Raw genomic sequence first — 20,172 nt, 5'->3', positions numbered from 1 at the left:
AATTTCATTCGAGTGTCAAATTGCCTGTGCCAGGGGCACCATAGACAGAAATAGCAGAGGTGAGATGGGATCACCTTGCCTGTTATTTCAAGGTATTTTAAAAGGTACAGAGCAGCTATTGCCCCACAGGCCATGGTGCATCTAGACTGTTCTCTCTTGGCTTTCCACTCCATCTGCTCCACCAGGCCCAGCGCTTCAGAGGAAGTGCAGTGTTTTCCATAAGCTCCGGCCAAATAGCCGATAACGGACTTATTGTAAGCTTGCTACTGTTTCCACTTAATAAATTAACTAGGCTTCTTTTCATTTAAAAGTTTCAATTCGCTAGTCAGAAATGTCTGTGTAGCCTTCTCCCGCTAGAACGAAAGCTATGCGTGATCTATTGATAGGACAGTCACAAATTATTTGCAAATTATGGTGGAAAATAAGTATTTGGTCAATAACAAAAGTTTCTCAATACTTTGTTATGTACCCTTTGTTGGCAATGACAGAGGTCAAACGTTTTCTGTAAGTCTTCACAAGGTTTTCACACACTGTTGCTGGTATTTTGGCCCATTCCTCCATGCAGATCTCCTCTAGAGCAGTGATGTTTTGGGGCTGTTGCTGGGCAACACGGACTTTCAACTCCCTCCAAAGATTTTCTATGGGGTTGAGATCTGGAAACTGGCTAGGCCACTCCAGGACCTTGAAATGCTTCTTACGAAGCCACTCCTTCGTTGCCCGGGCAGTGTGTTTGGGATCATTGCCATGCTGAAAGACCAAGCCATGTTTCATCTTCAATGCCCTTGCTGATGGAAGGAGGTTTTCACTCAAAATCTCACGCTACATGGCCCCATTCATTCTTTCCTTTACACGGATCAGTCATCCTGGTCCCTTTGCAGAAAAACAGACCCAAAGCATGTTGTTTCCACCCCCATGCTTCACAGTAGGTATGGTGTTCTTTGGATGCAACTCCGCATTCTTTGTCCTCCAAACACGACGAGTTGAGTTTTTACCAAAAAGTTATATTTTGGTTTCATCTGACCATATGACATTCTCCCAATCTTCTTCTGGATCATCCAAATGCTCTCTAGCAAACTTCAGACGGGCCTGGAGATGTACTGGCTTAAGCAGGGGGACACGTCTGGCACTGCAGGATTTGAGTCCCTGGCGGCGTAGTGTGTTACTGATGGTAGGCTTTGTTACTTTGGTCCCAGCTCTCTGCAGGTCATTCACTAGGTCCCCCCGTGTGGTTCTGGGATTTTTGCTCACCGTTCCTGTGATCATTTTGACCCCACGGGGTGAGATCTTGCGTGGAGCCCCAGATCGAGGGAGATTATCAGTGGTCTTGTATGTCTTCCACTACTAACCACTACTATCCACAACTAACAAATACTAACCACTGCTCCCACAGTTGATTTCTTCAAACCAAGCTGCTTACTTATTGCAGATTCAGTCTTCCCAGCCTGGTGAAGGTCTACAATTTTGTTTCTGGTGTCCTTTGACAGCTCTTTGGTCTTGGCCATAGTGGAGTTTGGAGTGTGACTGTTTGAGGTTGTGGACAGGTGTCGTTTATACTGATAACAAGTTCAAACAGGTGCCATTAATACAGGTAACGAGTGGAGGACAGAGGAACCTCTTAAAAGAAGAAGTTACAGGTCTGTGAGAGCCAGAAATCTTGCTTGTTTGTAGGTGACCAAATACTTATTTTCCACCATAATTTGCAAATAAATTCATTAAAAATCCTACAATGTGATTTTCTGGATATCCTTTTCTAATTTTGTCTGTCATAGTTGAAGTGTACCTATGATGAAAATTACAGGCCTCTCATCTTAAGTGGGAGAACTTGCACAATTGGTGGCTGACTAAATACTTTTTTGTCCCACTGTATATGTCTAGGGTATCTCATCGGAACAAGTAGACCAAAGATCTTGTTTGTATTTTCCTGCGATTCAAAGCCCATGTCGAGACTTGTCAGAGACCGCTAAAGTGACTTGTCAGTGTAGCCTAGTGATGGTTGTTCGCAAACCTGATTTGGCTCCCTAATTTGCATACTGGAAGGCAGAGCTGGGAACTGCCAAGGACCTCAATACACGATATCACGATACTTGTACCTATTCCGATTCTATATGTATTGCGATTCGATTGCCATTCGATGTTCCAAACATATTGCCCACCATATATGTCTGCTGCAGAGGGAAAAGTGATAATTCACAAGTGATAGGCTAATATTGTCACCTGTCAGACTATTTGTAGAAAAGGGCCATGGAGTTGGTGGAAGAATCCTTTAATTCATGCCCACTTTCTCAGTTGGGCCAGGGGCGCTTTAATTAGGTCAAGTGGAAATGTCCGACAGATCTCAACGCCGTAAAAGGAGGAAATTGCCATCGCCCGATCTCGCTGCTTTCTCTTCCTTAACTCCGTCTAATCCAGAGGTTTTGTGCGTCCATGAATCCACCGAATCTGTTACCTTTCAGCTGAACTATCTGTTGCGATCGGCAGAGTGGGCCATCAATTATTGTTTATAGTTATCACCGCGGAGCGCGGCATGGAGCGCACACTTCAAACCTAATGTGTAATGTGAATGTTCAATATTCACAGCTATACAGATCATCACAGGCCAATTATGCCATAATGAAATTACATGTACATATGAAGACACTTGAAAGGGTGAAATATGAAACATCATTGTTTGCTGAACTGATCGATTCTGATATCAAACTAATGGGGATTATAGATTGAATAACCGATCACTGTTTGTATTATTCTTCTCATGATTATGATAAATAGTTACAAGCCTAAATGACTCAAGGATGATTCCTATTGACTTCTTAATGAACTGGATTGCTGAATTCCCCAATTATGTTAATAATGAATGATTGTTAAGATTTGATCTTTGCGATTATGAATTTGATTGGATACACTTTATTCTGTTTCCTTTGTTATGCAGCACAGACTACTCAGTAAATATACCACTTTATGGTTAAGGCAATTCCTGCCTCAGTCTCATCCATTCCTCTGTCACCTGACCTGTTCACCTTCACTGTCCTACCAATCCTACCTGTCCAGCTCCCCCACACAGATTCCACTAATCTTTCACTATTCTTGATTTAATCTGGTCTTTACATATACAATTTATTTTGATTTAAAATGGACCGGGGGGAAAAATACATGTCATCTATGTACATAAATAGCAAATAGAGGACACTTTTCCCATGGTTCATTTTCATGCCAGCCAGGTAGGCTATACTCCATGTGCTTAATATTTGGAAAGTTTAGATGTAAATATAGGCCTAGCCTATAGAAAGCAGAGGGGAGCTTCCTCTTTTTAATAGAGGCCATCACTCTGTTCTCGCACAATTGCATAGCCTATAGAAATGTTGCACAACATGAGCTCATGAAGTGTTTGAGAAGATTTTCGATTACATTCGCATTGATGTCAGAGTAATTAGAAGGACAATAGAGTGATGGTACCAGGCAGTTAGCAAGTTTGGTATGCTGCTAATGACCAGCAGCAGCATCAGAATTTGGAGAAGCCTAATTACCGTGACTAAACAGTCATGTGTAATTTGACTGCCTTTATGACTCGTGACCGCCGGTGTGGCAGTAATACAGTCACTGTAACAGCCCTAGGCATTATCTAAAACAACTAGCACACTGAATTCATACATTTGAAGTAATTTTAATCGTAAAGTCATGTCTTTCTATTCAATACCAAAACTAATATTACCAATCTGGGAGGTAAAGTCATTAAAGTATTAAATAATTTAGCTGCATTTAGATGGAATCAAGGCATTAGAATACACCAGAGGCCACCAAGAGAGCTTGCTCTGCATTTTTTGAGTGTGTGTGTGTGGAGGAGGCCCAGAACTCCCTGGCTGGCTATTTTTTCTATTTGGCTGCATACTCCATGTACTTACGGAAAACACTGGAAGTGGCTCAGTACACTATATCATCCCTCCTCTCAGTAAATCTTACTCTATGTAAGGCCTCCTCCGTCTGCCAGCCCATCCAAACTCGTGTTCCCTATTCCATGTTGTGTTTTTCACACTCCCTAGGCTTAGGGGTCTCGTCAAACCGGGCCAAGTCGACAGTGAATCGCTCGCTGACAAATTTGCATCATCAATCAAGTGTTCTTGGAAAGGGGAATCAGAGCCATTCCGGTCATAGCCAGGCACTGAGCAGCTCTCACGCAGAGACAAAATGGGTGAGGCAAGTTACAGTATTTGTTGCGACTGTTGTTGATCCTTTGTGACTGTATGTATCACTAAAATATATAGCTAACTGGGGACAGCAGGGATACATGCTGTGTACAGCACTTGCACACTGCTTCAATGCTCCTATTATATATGTACTGACAAACATAATTTCTACCTAAATCTATCATGAGCACAACAGCAGTAGCTGTTTATATAGGTTTAGAGTATTTTTTACAGTATTTTCCATGCCAAACACTTGAATAAAAAGGTTTATCACCCGTATAGCACTACATAAAAGCTCCGATGCCTGATACAAACAGTACCAGTTGAAAATTTGGGTGAACCTACTCATTCAGGGATTCTTTATTTATACTATTTTCTACATTGTAGAATAATAGTAAAGACTTAAAAACTATTAAATAACACATAGGGAATCATGTAGTAACCCCAAAAAATGTTAAACAAATCAAAATACATTTTAAATTATTAAAAGTAGCCACACTTTGCCTTGATGACAACTTTGCACACTCTTGGTATTATCTCAACCAGATTCACCTGGAATTATCTAACAGTCTTGAAGGAGTTCCACATATGCTGAGCACTTGTTGGTTGCCTTTCCTTCACTCTGTGGTCCAACTCTCATCCCTGACCATCTCAATTGGATTGAGGTCAGGTTATTGTGGAGGCCAGGTCATCGGATGCAGCACTCCCATTACTCTCCTTCTTGGTCAAATAGCCCTCACACAGCCTGGAGGTGTGTTGGGTCATTGTCCTGTTGAAAAATAAATGATAGTCCCACTAAGCGCAAACCAGGTGGGATGGCATGTTGATGCAGAATGTTGTGGTTGCCATGCTGGTTAAGTGTGCCTTGAATTCTAAATAAAATCCCTGAGTGTCACCAGCAAAGCACCCCCACACCATCACACCTCCATGCTTCACGGTGGGAACTACACATGCAGAGATCATCCGTTCACCTACTCTGCGTCTCACAAAGACACGGCGGTTGGAACCAAAAAATCTCTAATTTGGACTCATCAGACCAAAGGACAGATTTCCACTGGTCTGATGTGCATTGCTTGTGTTTCTTAGCCCAAGCAAGTCTCTTCTTATTATTGGTGTACTTTAGTAGTGGTTTCTTTGCAGCAATTCGACCATGAAGGCCTGATTCACGCTGTCTCCTCTGAACAGTTGATGTTGAGATGTGTCTATTACTTGAACTCTGTAAATAATTTATTTGGGCTGCAATTTCTGAGGCTGGTAATTCTAATGAACTTATCTGCTGCAGCAGGGGTAACTCTGGGTATTCCTTTCATCATAGGGCTTGAAGGTTTTTGCGACTGCACTTTTCTGAATTGACTGACCTTCATGTCTTAAAGTAATGATGGACTGTCAGTTATCACAACACAACTGATTCCACAAATTAACAAGGCACAACTGTTCATTGAAATGCATTCCAGGTGACTACCGCATGAAACTGGTTGAGAGGATGCAAAGAGTGTGCAAAGCTGTCATCAAGGCAAATGGTGGCTACTTTGAAGAATCTCAAATATAAAATATATTTTGATTTGTTTAAAACTTTTTTGGTTACTACATGATTCCATGTGTGTTATTTCATAGTTTTGATGTCTTCACTATTATTACACAATGTAGAAAAAAGTAAAAAATAAAGAAAAACCCTTGAACGAGTCCAAACCTTTGACTGATACTGTACATATTAACAACTATGTACACACATCTATCTATGCACCTGAACTAATGAAATCCTGTGGCATCACTCCAGTCCAGACATCACAGTGAGAACTCCGAACACGAGAGTTTAGAGAAATGAACATACTCAGAACTATCCAGAAGTGTCTATGCAATTCCATGCTATGGAGGTGGGGTTTTGGTCTACATACACCCCTATAGAAGTATGTATGTATGTATCTGATGAATCATTGTTAAAAGGCTCTCTAGGCCCTAAACAGTGAGCACATCGCAGCCTGAAGCCAAGACACAACCCAGAGCCTGTCCAGGTCTACCCTAGAGAGAAAGAGAGGGGAGCAGGGAGAGACACCTAGGCCATGTTAGAGTCAACGAGCCACATCACATCAGCGTCAATCAGCCTGGCTACAAGCTTGCAGAGGAGCCTCAGGCTCAAGAAGGAGATGAGAGGGAGTGGTACAATGGAGTTGCTTTAAATTCCTCAGAGCCCCACCGGGATGGAGAGATGGAGAGAGCAGGGGAAGGAGGTTAGTAATGTAGGACTCAACAGCACTGAGCAGAGCCCATAAAGCAATAGGATTCAACCCTCTCAAATCTGTGGGGACACCATTTTCTCTTAAATAACCCCCAAAAAAGCCTGTGCACAAATTCTGAGTGAGTGATATTAAAAAATAAATAATGGTGTGTGTTGTTGGCCCAACATTGGTGTGAAACTTTGGTATGTATGTGTAGATCACTCACGCACCCTGGAGGCCATTTTCTATTCCCATGTCAGGCGTAGACACAAAACAGTAATCGGCCAGAGGAAGCCCCTAGGGCTCGAGGAATCTTCACCCTGACACTGTACAGCTCACCTCAAGCTGGGGCCAGGAGTGATGCATAACATAAAGGAATGCATATATCTTATTCTTGAACCCTCTGACTCAAGAAAAATAGTAAAAACTTGAGGAAGAGGACGGATAATCCACTAACAGATGTAGCCTAACTATAGGAACTTGTCATAAACTGTCCAAAACATTGTGCCCCTTGCAGTGCAAAAGTGTAATTAAATGTAGCTTGATCCAACTTCTAATTAACTGTGGCGTTCCCCAAGGCAAGCCCTACTCAAACCCTGTAAGTAGTGTTAACATTACCCCACATTCAAATATAGAACAGAGCTGTGTTTTTGCAACATAGAGAAAACAGCAATTGAAACCATGCCTCCCAAGTCCTTACTAAACTGCCTGGTGTTTTCCCAACTCAGAAAGTGATAGTTTGGCACCCCCTTGTGGAATAAAGGAGTAAGAATGGCCACGCATCTCCAATATTAAAACCCAATAATTCTAATGGGATTATCCATCTGTTACTTTAATATGAAGACAAGGTTCCTTTATTTAACTAACTTGATTATAGCTTTCAATACATATGCCCTTTTATGTCCAAGAAACACTAAAGACTAAAGGAATTTTGGCAGCTCAATGACTTGGGAGCAAAGACAGACTATAATAATAAAGACGTTTGAGGCAGTTTCCTGGCGCCATTTTATGGACAATGTGGGGAATATTTATAATGACAGAAAGTGTGAGGAATGTTTAGAGTGACAATTAGATAAAACAGCAAAGCTGGTTGCAAGTCATCTCCACAAGTCATACTTCGCAACCATGGCCTATTTATTGCCTTTACCTCTCTTATCCTACCTCATTTGCACATGCTGTATATAGATTTTTCTACTGTATTATTGATTGCATGTTTGTTTATTCCATGTGTAACTCTGTGTTGTTGTATGTGTCGAACTGCTATGCTTCATCTTGGCCAGGTAGCAGTTGCAAATGAGAACTTGTTCTTAACTAGCCTACCTGGTTAAATAAAGGTGAAATACAAAAGAAAACAAAACAAATCTGCAGTTGAAAGGGAGTGTTTTGCTAGTTACTGAGATAAGAATGTTGGTGAGTAGGTAATGAGTGGGGTAAGACAGTGATGAGGATATTTTCTGTTTTCTATTCTTTTGCTTCCAGAAGTATATTTTGCCATTCAAATCCTTTCAGTTAGCTAAAGGAAGTTGTGCCCCTGGCCTGTAAACAGGTAGAGTATGCCCTTGGTAGGGCAGTCAAACAGCGTACTTGCCAAGAGGCTAGCATATGGAACGAATTCAGTGCCAACAGAAATTGCATTTGAATTTCATATTTATTTGCACAAATTTAATCTATGAACTCATAAATTGAACTTGTATTTCATGATTTGAAACTGAATTGAATTAGTATTGCATTCAGGTTCAAAATATAAAAGTGAAATTGAATATTTAAAAAAGGTAAATATTGCATCAATCGTCTGTGTATCAAGTTAACAAACCATTATTAAGTTAATCAAAGATAAATATATTCATAATAGTTCAAATGCTAGAGCCAAATTCATTGGAAGAAAATACATTCTACATGACACAAAGGCTTCAGAAACTGCCAGAAACTACCTTTCCTGTCTGACAAAGTACCAAGATGTTGTCTCTGGATGTTGTCTCTGGATGCATCATAAATTTTGATAAACTTGAAATTATAGTTTGAAAATCTGATACACAGACAATGAATGCAATGTTTACCATATAGAGCAGTATGATGCTGCCACCACCATGCTTCACAGTAGGGATGGTGCCAGTTTTCCTCCAGATGTGACACTTGGCATTCAGGCCAAAGAGTTCAATCTTGGTTTCATCAGACCAGAGAATCTTGTTTCTCATGGTCTGAAAGTCTTTAGGTGCCTTTTGGAAAACTCCAAGCGGGCTGTTATGTGCCTTTTACTGAGGAGTGGCTTCCGTCTGGCCACTCTACCATAAAGCCCTGATTGGTGGAGTGCTGGAGAGATGGTGGTCCTTCTGGAAGGTTCTCCCATCTCCACAGAGGAACTCTGGAGCTCTGTCAGAGTGACCATCGGGTTCTTGGTCACCTCTCTGACCATGGCCCTTCTCCCCCGATTACTCAGTTTGGCCGGGTGGCCAGCTCTACGAAGAGTCTTGGTGGTTCCAAACTTTTTCAATTTAAGAATGATGGAAGCCACTGTGTTTTCATGGACCTTCAATGCTGGAGAAATGTTTTGGTACCCTTCCCAGAAACTGTCCCTCAACACAATCCTGTCTTGGAGCTCTACAGACAATTCCTTCGACCTCGTGGCTTGGTTTTGCTCTGACATGCACTGTCAACTGTAGGACCTTAGATAGAATTTACCACAGGTAGACCTAAATCAAGTTGTAGAAGCATCTCAAGGATGATGAATGTAAACAGGATGCACCTTAGCTCAATTTCAAATCTCATAGCAAAGGGTTTGAATACCTACACTTGAAGTTTAAATACACTTAGGTTGGAATCATTAAAACTCATTTTTCAACCACTCCACAAATTTCTTGTTAACAACCTATAGTTTTGGAAAGTCGGTTAGGACATCTACTTTGTGCATGACATAAGTAAGTTTCCAACAATTGTTTACAGACCGACTATTTCACTTATAATTCACTGTATCACAATTCCAGTGGGTCAGAAGTTTACATATACTAAGTTGACTGTGCCTTTATACAGCTTGGAAAATTCCAAAAAATTATGTAGTCTTTAGAAACTTCTGATAGGCTAATTGACATAATTTGAGTCAATTGGAGGTGTACCTGTGGGTGCATTTCAAGGCCTACCTTCAAACTCAGTGCCCCTTTGCTTGACGTCATGGGAAAATCAAAAGAAATCAGCCAAGACCTCAGAAAAATCATTGTAGACCTCCACAAGTATGGTTCATCCTTGGGAGCAATTTCCAAATGCCTGAAGGCACCACGTTCAGCTGTACAAACAATATTACGCAAATATAAACACCATGGAACCACGCAGCCGTCATACCTCTCAAGAAGGAGACGCGTTCTGTCTCCTAGAGATGAACGTACTTTGGTGCGAAAAGTGCAAATCAATCCCAGAACAACAGCAAAACACATTGTGAAGATGCTGGAGGAAACAGGTAAAAAACTATCTATATCCACAGTAAAATGAGTCCTATATCGACATAACCTGAAAGGCCGCTCAGCAAGGAAGAAGCACTGCTCCAAAACCGCCAGAAAAAAGCCAGACATGGTTTGCAACTGCACATGGGAACAAAGATCGTTCTTTTTGGAGAAATGTCCTCTGGTCTGATGAAACAAAAATAGGACTGTTTGGCCATAATAACCATCGTTATGTTTGTAGGAAAAAGGGGGTGGCTTGCAAGCCGAAGAACACCATCTCAACCGTGAAGCACGGGGGTGGCAGCATCATGTTGTGGGGGTGCTTTGCTGCAGTAGGGACTGGTGCACTTCACAAAATAGATGGCATCATGAGAGTGGAAATTATGTGGATATATTGAAGCAACATTTCAAGACACCCGTCAGGAAGTTAAAGCTTGGTCGCAAATGGGTCTTCCAAACGGACAATGACTCCAAGCATACTTGCAAAGTTGTGGCAAAATGGAAGGACAACAAAGTCAAGGTATTGGAGTGGCCGTCACAAAGCCCGGACTTCAATCCCATATAAAATGTGTGGGCAGAACTGAAAAAGCGTGTGCGAGCAAGGAGGCCTACAAACCTGACTCAGTTACACCAGCTCTGTAAGGAGGAATGGGCCAAAATTCACACAACTTATTGTAGGAAGCTTGTGGATGGCTACCTGAAACATTTGACCCAAGTTAAACAATTTAAAGGCAATACTAATTGAGTGTATGTAAACTTCTGACCAACTGGGAATGTGATTATTCTACTATTATTCTGACATTTCACATTCTTAAAATAAAAGTGGTGATCCTAACTGACCTAAGACAGGGAATTTTTATGAGGATTAAATGTCAGGAATTGTGAAAAACGTATTTGTATTTGGCTAAGGTGTATGTAAACTTCCGAATTCAATTGTATGTAAATAAGGTCTGTTTTTTTTATTTCTAATAAATTTGCAAATATTTCTAAAAACCTGTTTTCGCTTTGTTATTATGGAGTATTGTGTGCAGATTGCAATTTTAGAATAAGGCTGTAACGTGACAAAATGTGGAAAAAGTCAAGGGGTTTCAGACCTTACAGTGCCTTCAGACTTTCCGAAGGCACTGTATTCGCCTGTATTAACCCCTCAAAAATAACATGCTAATTAGCTGCTAATGTGGCTATCATAAAGAACTACAAATGCCATGAACTGGATGATAATTATCTTTACCTCAATTCGGCATTATCTCTGGATCAACTATCTAATGTTAGTTAAATGCAGTAAGGAACATAGTCTAAATTTCTTAAATTGACAATTCTGTGAACTATCTTGTGCAGGTTTTCAATTGACACAACACCTGTTAGCTAGAGATGACATACAGGAGCTTGCAGGGATTTGTAGTTTTGCATGATGTCTACTTTTATGCTAATTAGCATTTTCAAATCAGAGTATATAGAGATGAATATATTGATATAGCTTTTTTAACAGATTTACAAGGTTATCAAAACATGAAGCCAGGGTAAGCCTACATTAAACACAGCCCTTATTTTAAGTGTTTATAAAATCCCTTATTGAAAAAATGAATTATGGAAAAACATTTGGAACGATTTCCTTACTTGACCATAAGTTTTATGGGTATTATGACATCTCCACTGTGGGGCCCTATGCTAATTGAATATATTAATTAATTCATTTAAAACTGAATGCAAAATTCATTAAATTTAGTTTCAAATCATGTTCAATTTCAATTGATTAATTAAATGATTCAATTTGTGCACTACAAACTAAAAAATAGGAAATTTAAATGTAATATCATAATACCAATTCAAAATGATGGAATTCAAATACAATTTCTGTTGGCACTGAAATAGCTCCATACTAGCTGGACACATTGTCCTATGGGAGATGCTGTTACGTGTCCAGCGTCTTGTGTGTGAGTGTTTGAGTGTTTGGTGGGTGCGGCCTGTTTCACCTCAGCAGAGAGAAGACACTGTAGGAGTTCCTCACTGAACTCTGGTCCACAAGGAGTAAACTGTTCTTCTTCCTTTCAGAGTGGTCCTGAAATAGGCACATTTCAACCTTACAATAACAAAACGAAACATAGAAAAACTACTTGTAGAATGTTTATGGTCTATATTAGGGACATAATTCCTGGATCAAAGTCGGCAGTACCTTATGATCAAAGTCACTTGCATAGTAGCCATCATTCAATCCAAATATGATTTCATTTGGATTCCTGGAGCGGATCTGTGGAGGAACAAAGCAGTGGCATTTAGTATGTCTGTATTAAAAGAAGAGAAAGGCTGTTATTGTCTAGATGACTGCATGGATGCTAGTCAGCATACATCCCAAAGTAGCCTACATTTTATGAGCGTGTGAGTTTACACACTGACCTGCTGCCCTGTGTATCTGAGCCCATCCAGGTTGACCTTCCACTCTATGAGGAGTGTGAACTGTTCCTCCCAACCGCCCCAGATCCTCACCACGAAGCAGGACACAGATGTGTCAAGGAGGTCCGGCAGCATGCCAAAGTCCAGGCTCCGCCATGTTGGATTCTGACAAAGACAGGCCAAGACAAGGGATTATGCAGCTGAATGAATGATCCCACTGGGATGGAACATTTTGATTAGTTCCAGTTCAAGTAATATTGCAAATGAAAACAACCAAGTGTTTAATTTGTTCAAATGACAAATTCTAATGTGTGTCAATAGTGTGTGTGAAAGTGACTCGAGCACACAAAATGGTGCTGAACCAGGATGTTAATTTATCTGTCATGTAACTGTTGTCCCACTTACAAAAGTCTGGACAAATATTTACAAATCCAACATCAATATCCTGAGGTGATTTGTCATCATAAAATCTCACAGGGTTTCAGACGGAGCTCTAGGTTACTCTAACCTAGAGCCGGCGATATATTGAATTAGCGCGACATTCCAAATGCCTGTATAGCAAACATCTAGTTTTTTTTATTTTCATGAGAGTAGTCTTTTTGGTCTAATCTCCTTTGCTACTTCTGTGCTGTGTGTACCTTTCCATTTCTCTCTCACAGACACTCCCCCCAAGCCCCTTCCTCTGCCACTCACAAATATGAGAGATCACTTCTTCCTCTCTGACAAGCGGTTTCAACTCAATATTTGCATTTTAGGTTTGGTACAACAGAATTGTTTTTATTTCACCTTTATTTAACCAGGTAGGCGAGTTGAGAACAAGTTCTCATTTGCAACTGTGACCTGGCCAAGATAAAGCATAGCAGTGTGAACAGACAACAACACAGAGTTACACATGGAGTAAACAATAAACAAGTCAATAACAGTAGAAAAAAAGAATCTATATACATTGTGTGCAAAAGGCATGAGGAGGTAGGCAATAAATAGGCCATAGGAGTGAATCATTACAATTTAGCAGATTAACACTGGAGTGATAAATGATCAGATGAACATGTGCAGGTAGAGATACTGGTGTGCAAAAGAGCAGAAAGGTAAATAAAATAAAAACAGTATGGGGATGAGGTAGGTAAATTGGGTGGGCTATATACCGATGGACTATGTACAGCTGCAGCGATCGGTTAGCTGCTCAGATAGCAGATGTTTAAAGTTGGTGAGAGTGATAAAAGTCTCCAACTTCAGAGATTTCTGCAATTCGTTCCAGTCGCAGGCAGCAGAGAACTGGAAGGAAAGGTGGTCAAATGAGGTTTTGGCTTTAGCGATGATCAGCGAGATACACCTGCTGGAGCGTGTTCTGAGGTGGGTGTTGCCATCGTGACCAGTGAACTGAGATAAGGCAGAGCTTTACCTAACATAGACTTGTAGATGACCTGGAGCCAGTGGGTCTGGAGGTGAACATGTAGCGTGGGCCAGCCGACTAGAGCATACAGGTCGCAGTGGTGGGTGGTATAAGGTGCTTTAGTAACAAAACGGATGGCACTGTGATAAACTGCATCTAGATTGCTGAGTAGAGTATTGGAAGCTATTTTGTAGATGACATCGCCGAAGTCGAGGATCGGTAGGATAGTCAGTTTTACTAGGGTAAGTTTGGCGGTGTGAGTGAAGGAGGCTTTGTTGCGAAATAGAAAGCCGACTCTAGATTTGATTTTGGATTGGAGTCTGGAAGGAGAGTTTGATATGAGTCTTGAAGAAGAGTGTGCAGTCTAGCCAGACACCTATATGTCCACATATTCTAGGTCGGAACCATCCAGGGTGGTGATGCTAGTCGGGCGTGCGGGTGTAGGCAGCGAACGGTTGAAAAGCATGCATTTGAAATCAGCCATATGGACACCAAAACACATTTAGACATTATTTTACTGTAATAGAGAATTTAAAGGTTAACTCCTCAAATTGCACGCAGAACAGACACTAATTAAAATGGTAGTATCAATGAACATTGGTTCTGGAAAATGAATGCTCAGTTTGTTACACGTGTTATTGCGGGACCATGTACCGCTAGCAGCATTTTAGCCAAATACTGTTACACTAGCCGTCTAGTCTGTTTTATAAATATGCAATAAGCATAAAACACAATTATATAAGGAATTGGCAAATCATTTTCATTCTGATAAACAAGGTAGGCCACTTGAATTCAACATTTTAACAAGTAGACAGGCTAGCATGCTGTTCAAACAGTTGGAGAAAGACAGAAAGGTGTGATCATAACAATTCAACTGTTCTACCAACCTTGTTAGCTAGCAAATAAATCCATGTTGGCTAAACATTCAATTTAAGAGATGAGCTGGCTACTCACTAGTACATGGGCTTGTGCTTCAGAGATTGTTCAGGAGACCAGTGTTAGCAAGTCTCATAAATAATGCCTGCTACAAGAAGGTAGACATTATTAGTGAATGTACATTATGCATGGTTCTCATTAAATGTGTAACAAAAAGGGCATTTTCATAGACAGACTTGAAATCCAGATCATTGATTATCGCAAAAAAAGCAGGTTATACAATTTTGATAAAACAATGACATTATTTGTGGGTCTTGTGGTTGTGGAAGGCTTATATTTAGCCTCGGTATAATTTCACAAGGCCTGAATTCATTAGATTATTGTTGACTGTTAGAAATGCAGTGTATTTGACTTTTAATTGTACACCAAAGCTTATTAAAAGAAAACATAGGTAAAACTTTACTTGACACCATAACCATGTCATAACAGCTGACAACTTGTCATAACCTGTCATAATATAGTGATAATGCACGAAAAGCTGGTGTTTGGAGGATATATTGGCATGGGTGTTGTTGGTCGAGGGCCGGTGTTAACCGTGCCAATATATCCTCCAAAACACCGCCTTCGGGGGCTTTATCACGTTTACCCAACCGGTTACCAACATATTCAACTAATGAAAAATCAAAATTAGTTCATGAATTTATTCAAACTATTTCATCCTTCCACAATATACAGTCCCAAAACAAATCTAGGGTTGCTAGCCAAGGGGGCTGGTCGTTTCGGTTGCGAGAGACGCGACCCAGTCATTCAGTATTTTTGTTCTGTATCTATGGACGCAACCCAGTCATTCAGTATTTTTGTTCTGTATCTATGGACGCAACCCAGTCATTCAGTATTTTTGTTCTGTATCTATGGACGCAACCCAGTCATTCAGTATTTTTGTTCTGTATCTATGGACGCAACCCAGTCATTCAGTATTTTTGTTCTGTATCTATGGACGCAACCCAGTCATTCAGTATTTTTGTTCTGTATCTATGGACGCAACCCAGTTATTCAGTATTTTTGTTCTGTATCTATGGACGCAACCCAGTCATTCAGTATTTTTGTTCTGTATCTATGGACGCAACCCAGTCATTCAGTATTTTTGTTCTGTATCTATGGACGCAACCCAGTCATTCAGTATTTTTGTTCTGTATCTATGGACGCAACCCAGTCATTCAGTATTTTTGTTCTGTATCTATGGACGCAACCCAGTCATTCAGTATTTTTGTTCTGTATCTATGGACGCAACCCAGTCATTCAGTATTTTTGTTCTGTATCTATGGACGCAACCCAGTCATTCAGTATTTTTGTTCTGTATCTATGGACGCAACCCAGTCATTCAGTATTTTTGTTCTGTATCTATGGACGCAACCCAGTCATTCGTTCTAAATGTTCCATTGCCATATTGGCTGACATTCTTAATCCCTTTGCTTGCTAGCTAGCCAGCCAACTACGAATAACTTAGTCACGTGAAACAGTGCAGAAATAATAACAACAGTAGCTGCTGTTTAAACTGCTTTCTAGTGCCATTTATTTGGATACATCCATAACAATGAGCTGTCGTTAATGAGGCACGATTTCGCCTGGCATAGAAAATGTCGCCTGGCATAGAAAATGTGCTCTCTCGTCAGGACACTTTTGTTCACGGAGCTAGCCAACAACACAGCTAACACAATCATTGCAAACTAGCTACACTTCGTTTCGTTTGACCTTTTTTTTATTTTTTTTGATGTACATTTCTTTGTTTAAATTCATTAAAATGCCAGCTGATTCGTGTGTTCGACTGATTGATTAACGCTGCCTGCCACTCTCTCTCGTCCCGACTCCTATGGGACAGTTGGAGATAGAATTTGAATATTGAAACAATGTTGCAAATGTCGAAGATACAGACATTAAGATGTATACAAATCTCCACGGTTGAAAACGAAATGTTAGTCTAAAAGAAAATGTGAGATTATGTCTACATGTGTTTTAGGAAGCGGCGCAGGTCCTAATCCAGGCACTTGTCATCTCCCGTCTGGATTACTGCAACTCGCTGTTGGCTGGGCTCCCTGCCTGTGCCATTAAACCCCTTCAACTCATCCAGAACGCCGCAGCCCGTCTGGTGTTCAACCTTCCCAAGTTCTCTCACGTCACCCCGCTCCTCCGTTCTCTCCACTGGCTTCCAGTTGAAGCTCGCATCCGCTACAAGACCATGGTGCTTGCCTACGGAGCTGTGAGGGGAACGGCACCTCAGTACCTCCAGGCTCTGATCAGGCCCTACACCCAAACAAGGGCACTGCGTTCATCCACCTCTGGCCTGCTCGCCTCCCTACCACTGAGGAAGTACAGCTCCCGCTCAGCCCAGTCAAAACTGTTCGCTGCCCTGGCCCCCCCAATGGTGGAACAAACTCCCTCACGACGCCAGGACAGCGGAGTCAATCACCACCTTCCGGAGACACCTGAAACCCCACCTCTTTAAGGAATACCTAGGATAGGTTAAGTAATCCCTCTCACCCCACCCCCCCCCTAAGTTTTAGATGCACTATTGTTAAGTGACTGTCCCACTGGATGTCATAAGGTGAATGCACCAATTTGTAAGTCGCTCTGGATAAGAGCGTCTGCTAAATGACTTAAATGTAATGTAAATGTTTTATAGTGCCTGGGCTGATGAGACAGTGGAATTTAACGTCAATAGATTTAGCCGGTGGTAACTTGTGGAATAGACAACCGCTGGAATGCGCTTTTATATTTTATTTTGAACCAAGTCAGTTAAAGAACACATTCTTATTCGCAATGACGGTCTACACCGGCCAAATCCAGACGACGCTGGGCCAACTGTGCACTGCCCTATGGGACTCCCAATCAAGGCCGGTTGTGATACTACCTGCAATCGAACCAGTGTGTCTGTAGTGATGCCTCAAGCACTGAGATGCAGTGACTTAGTCCGCCGCGCCACTCGTTGAAACCAAACGGTATTCAGGATTAAACCCACCCGTTGTATAATAAAGGTCATAACACTGTCATGACATACATTTAGACCTGTTATGACATATATTGCGCTATTCTATGGCTGGTTATTATGACACCTAAATAAAAGTGTCAAAACACACAAAACCTACCACTCAAGGCAAACCATTCCATTACACCATGGTCTACTTGTCAACAGTATGTTTGCTATATAACATTTTCTGAAATTGGCCATATGAAATTATAATTGCGCACACATTGATGTCAGACATGCACCTACTCCAGTGCTCTGTTGCTGATGACTGGGATGAATGCAAGAGCAGATTTCAGGAGAAGGACAAGACACCCTTTTTTTGACTGACATAAAGGGCATTTATGTGATCGGCCTATCTGGCTTATATAATGATGGTCATAATGCTTCCTGACAGTGTCATAAAGTGCATTTTCTAAGTCCAAGTAAAGTGACACAGGAGGGTCATAATGCTTCATGACAGTGTCTTAAAGTGGATTTTATACAAGTTTTTTTTAATGACTAAAGAATTCGTTACATCAAAGGATTTCATTCTCAAATTGTATTATTTATTCAAATTAGTTTTTTCCCTGCCAAGAAGTTTCCTTTCGTTTTAAAGTTTGTTTCTGCAGCAAGGTCTTCAGATGCATTACTTTCTCTGAAAAATAAAGAAAATAAATCAGAATAGAGTATGCTACAATTCAGTGACAGCGCTAAAAAAAGCTGAAAACGAATTATACCAAATATATTATAGCAAACACTTTCACACATTCTCAAATACATGACAATCACGGTCTCAACTATTCATGTAGCTAGCTAGTTAGCTACCATCTAGTTAGTGTTTGTTTAGCTAACATTAGCTGCCCTATCACTGAATATGGTGGTGGTCTGCAAAAATACAGTAAATAAACCCATGCATCGTTGAGGTAACAGTTCATATGATTCACTCTATATACAATGTTAATTGTACTAACAAATTATAGAAGAGGCCTGTTTATTAACTGTAACAAAAAACCATGGACAGCTAACACTGAGATAGCTAATGTTAAAGGTTAGCATGCAACAGTTAGATTCACATTTCATAAAAAGTAACCTAAAATACATTATTAGCATGATTCATATGTACATGTAAATACACTTAATACTTGACATCGTTTGCAAAAAAATAAATAATAATAATAATATTTTTTTAAAGTATGAGCCAAAACGTTTATAATGACAATGTATTTAATCAGACATCTCATTGACTTGGCTAGCTTACATAACGTTACAAATTAAGCTAGTTTAGCCTGGCTATGATCATATGGAGGGGAACATATTTAGTTATTCATTCAGTCAAAAATTGGAACTACAGTCGTGGCCAAATGTTGAGAATGACACAAATATTAATTTTCACAAAGTCTGCTGCCTCATATTGTATGATGGCAATTTGCATATACTACAGAATGTTATGAAGAGTGATCAGATGTGAGTGTTGACGACGACAAGGCTGGAAATCACTCTGTCGTGCTGATTGAGTTCGAATAACAGACTGAAAGCTTCAAAAGGAGGGTGGTGCTTGGAATCATTGTTCTTCCTCTGTCAACCATGGTTACCTACAAGGAAACACGTGCAGTCATCATTGCTTTGCACAAAAAGGGCTTCACAGGCAAGGATATTGCTGCCAGTAAGATTGCACCTAAAATCAACCATTTATCGGATCATCAAGAACATCAAGGAGAGCGGTTCAATTGTTGTGAAGAAGGCTTCAGGGCGCCCAAGAAATTCCAGCAAGCGCCAGGACCGTTTCCTAAAGTTGATTCAGCTGCGGGTTCCGGGCATCACCAGTACAGGAATGGTAGCAGGCAGGTGTGAGTGCATCTGCACGCACAGTGAGGCGAAGACTTTTGGAGGATGGCCTGGTGTCAAGAAGGACGCAAAGAAGCCCCTTCACTCCAGGAAAAACATCAGGAACAGACTGATATTCTGAAAAAGGTACAGGGATTTGACTGCTGAGGACTGGGGTAAAGTCATTTTCTCTGATGAATCCCCTTTCCGATTGTTTGGGGCATCCGGAAAAAAGTTTGTCCAGAGAAGACAAGATGAGAGCTACCATCAGTCCTCTGTCATGCCAACAGTAAAGCATCCTGAGACCATTCATGTGTGGGGTTGCTTCTCAGTCAAGGGAGTGGGCTCACTCACAATTTTGCCTAAGAACACAGCCATGAATTTAAAAAAATGGTACAAACACATCTTCCGAGAGCAACTTCTCCCAACCATCCAGGAACAGTTTGGTGACGAACAATGCCTTTTCCAGCATGATGGAGCACCTTGCCATAAGGCAAAAGTGATAACTAAGTGGCTCGGGGAACAAAACATTGATATTTTGGGTCCATGGCCAGGAAACTCCTGAGACTTTAATTCCATTGAGAACTTGTAGTCAATCCTCAAGAGGCGGGTGGACAAACAAAAAAACACAAATTCTAACCAACTCCAAGCATTGATTATGCAAGAATGGGCTGCCATCAGTCAGGATGTGGCCCAGAAGTTAATTGACAGCATGCCAGGGCGGATTACAGAGGTCTTGAAAAAGTAGGGTCAACACTGCAAATATTGACTCTTTGCATCAACTTCATGTAATTGTCAATAGAAGCCTTTGACACTTATGAAACGCTTGTAATTATACTTCAGTGGAATACTGAAGTAA

General features: G+C 40.8%; 1 protein-coding gene across 1 annotated transcript in view; it reads right to left on the bottom strand.

Moving 5' to 3' along the window:
- Nucleotides 1-20,172, bottom strand: part of LOC123999603 (UV radiation resistance-associated gene protein-like) — a 145,527-nt gene that overhangs the window by 108,501 nt on the left and 16,854 nt on the right. Inside the window, exons 4-6 of the mRNA XM_046305522.1 lie at nucleotides 12,220-12,381; nucleotides 11,999-12,073; nucleotides 11,799-11,884 (exon numbers count right to left, since the gene is read on the bottom strand). Coding sequence (XP_046161478.1) covers nucleotides 11,799-11,884; nucleotides 11,999-12,073; nucleotides 12,220-12,381 — 323 coding nt within the window. The remainder of the gene's footprint in view (nucleotides 1-11,798; nucleotides 11,885-11,998; nucleotides 12,074-12,219; nucleotides 12,382-20,172) is intronic.

This window comes from Oncorhynchus gorbuscha, linkage group LG16 (genome assembly GCF_021184085.1).
Source record: "Oncorhynchus gorbuscha isolate QuinsamMale2020 ecotype Even-year linkage group LG16, OgorEven_v1.0, whole genome shotgun sequence".
In the NCBI taxonomy this organism is placed as follows: domain Eukaryota; kingdom Metazoa; phylum Chordata; class Actinopteri; order Salmoniformes; family Salmonidae; genus Oncorhynchus; species Oncorhynchus gorbuscha.
The sequence above is the reverse complement of the archived record's forward strand: the minus strand, read 5'-3'. Positions and strand labels throughout refer to the sequence as shown.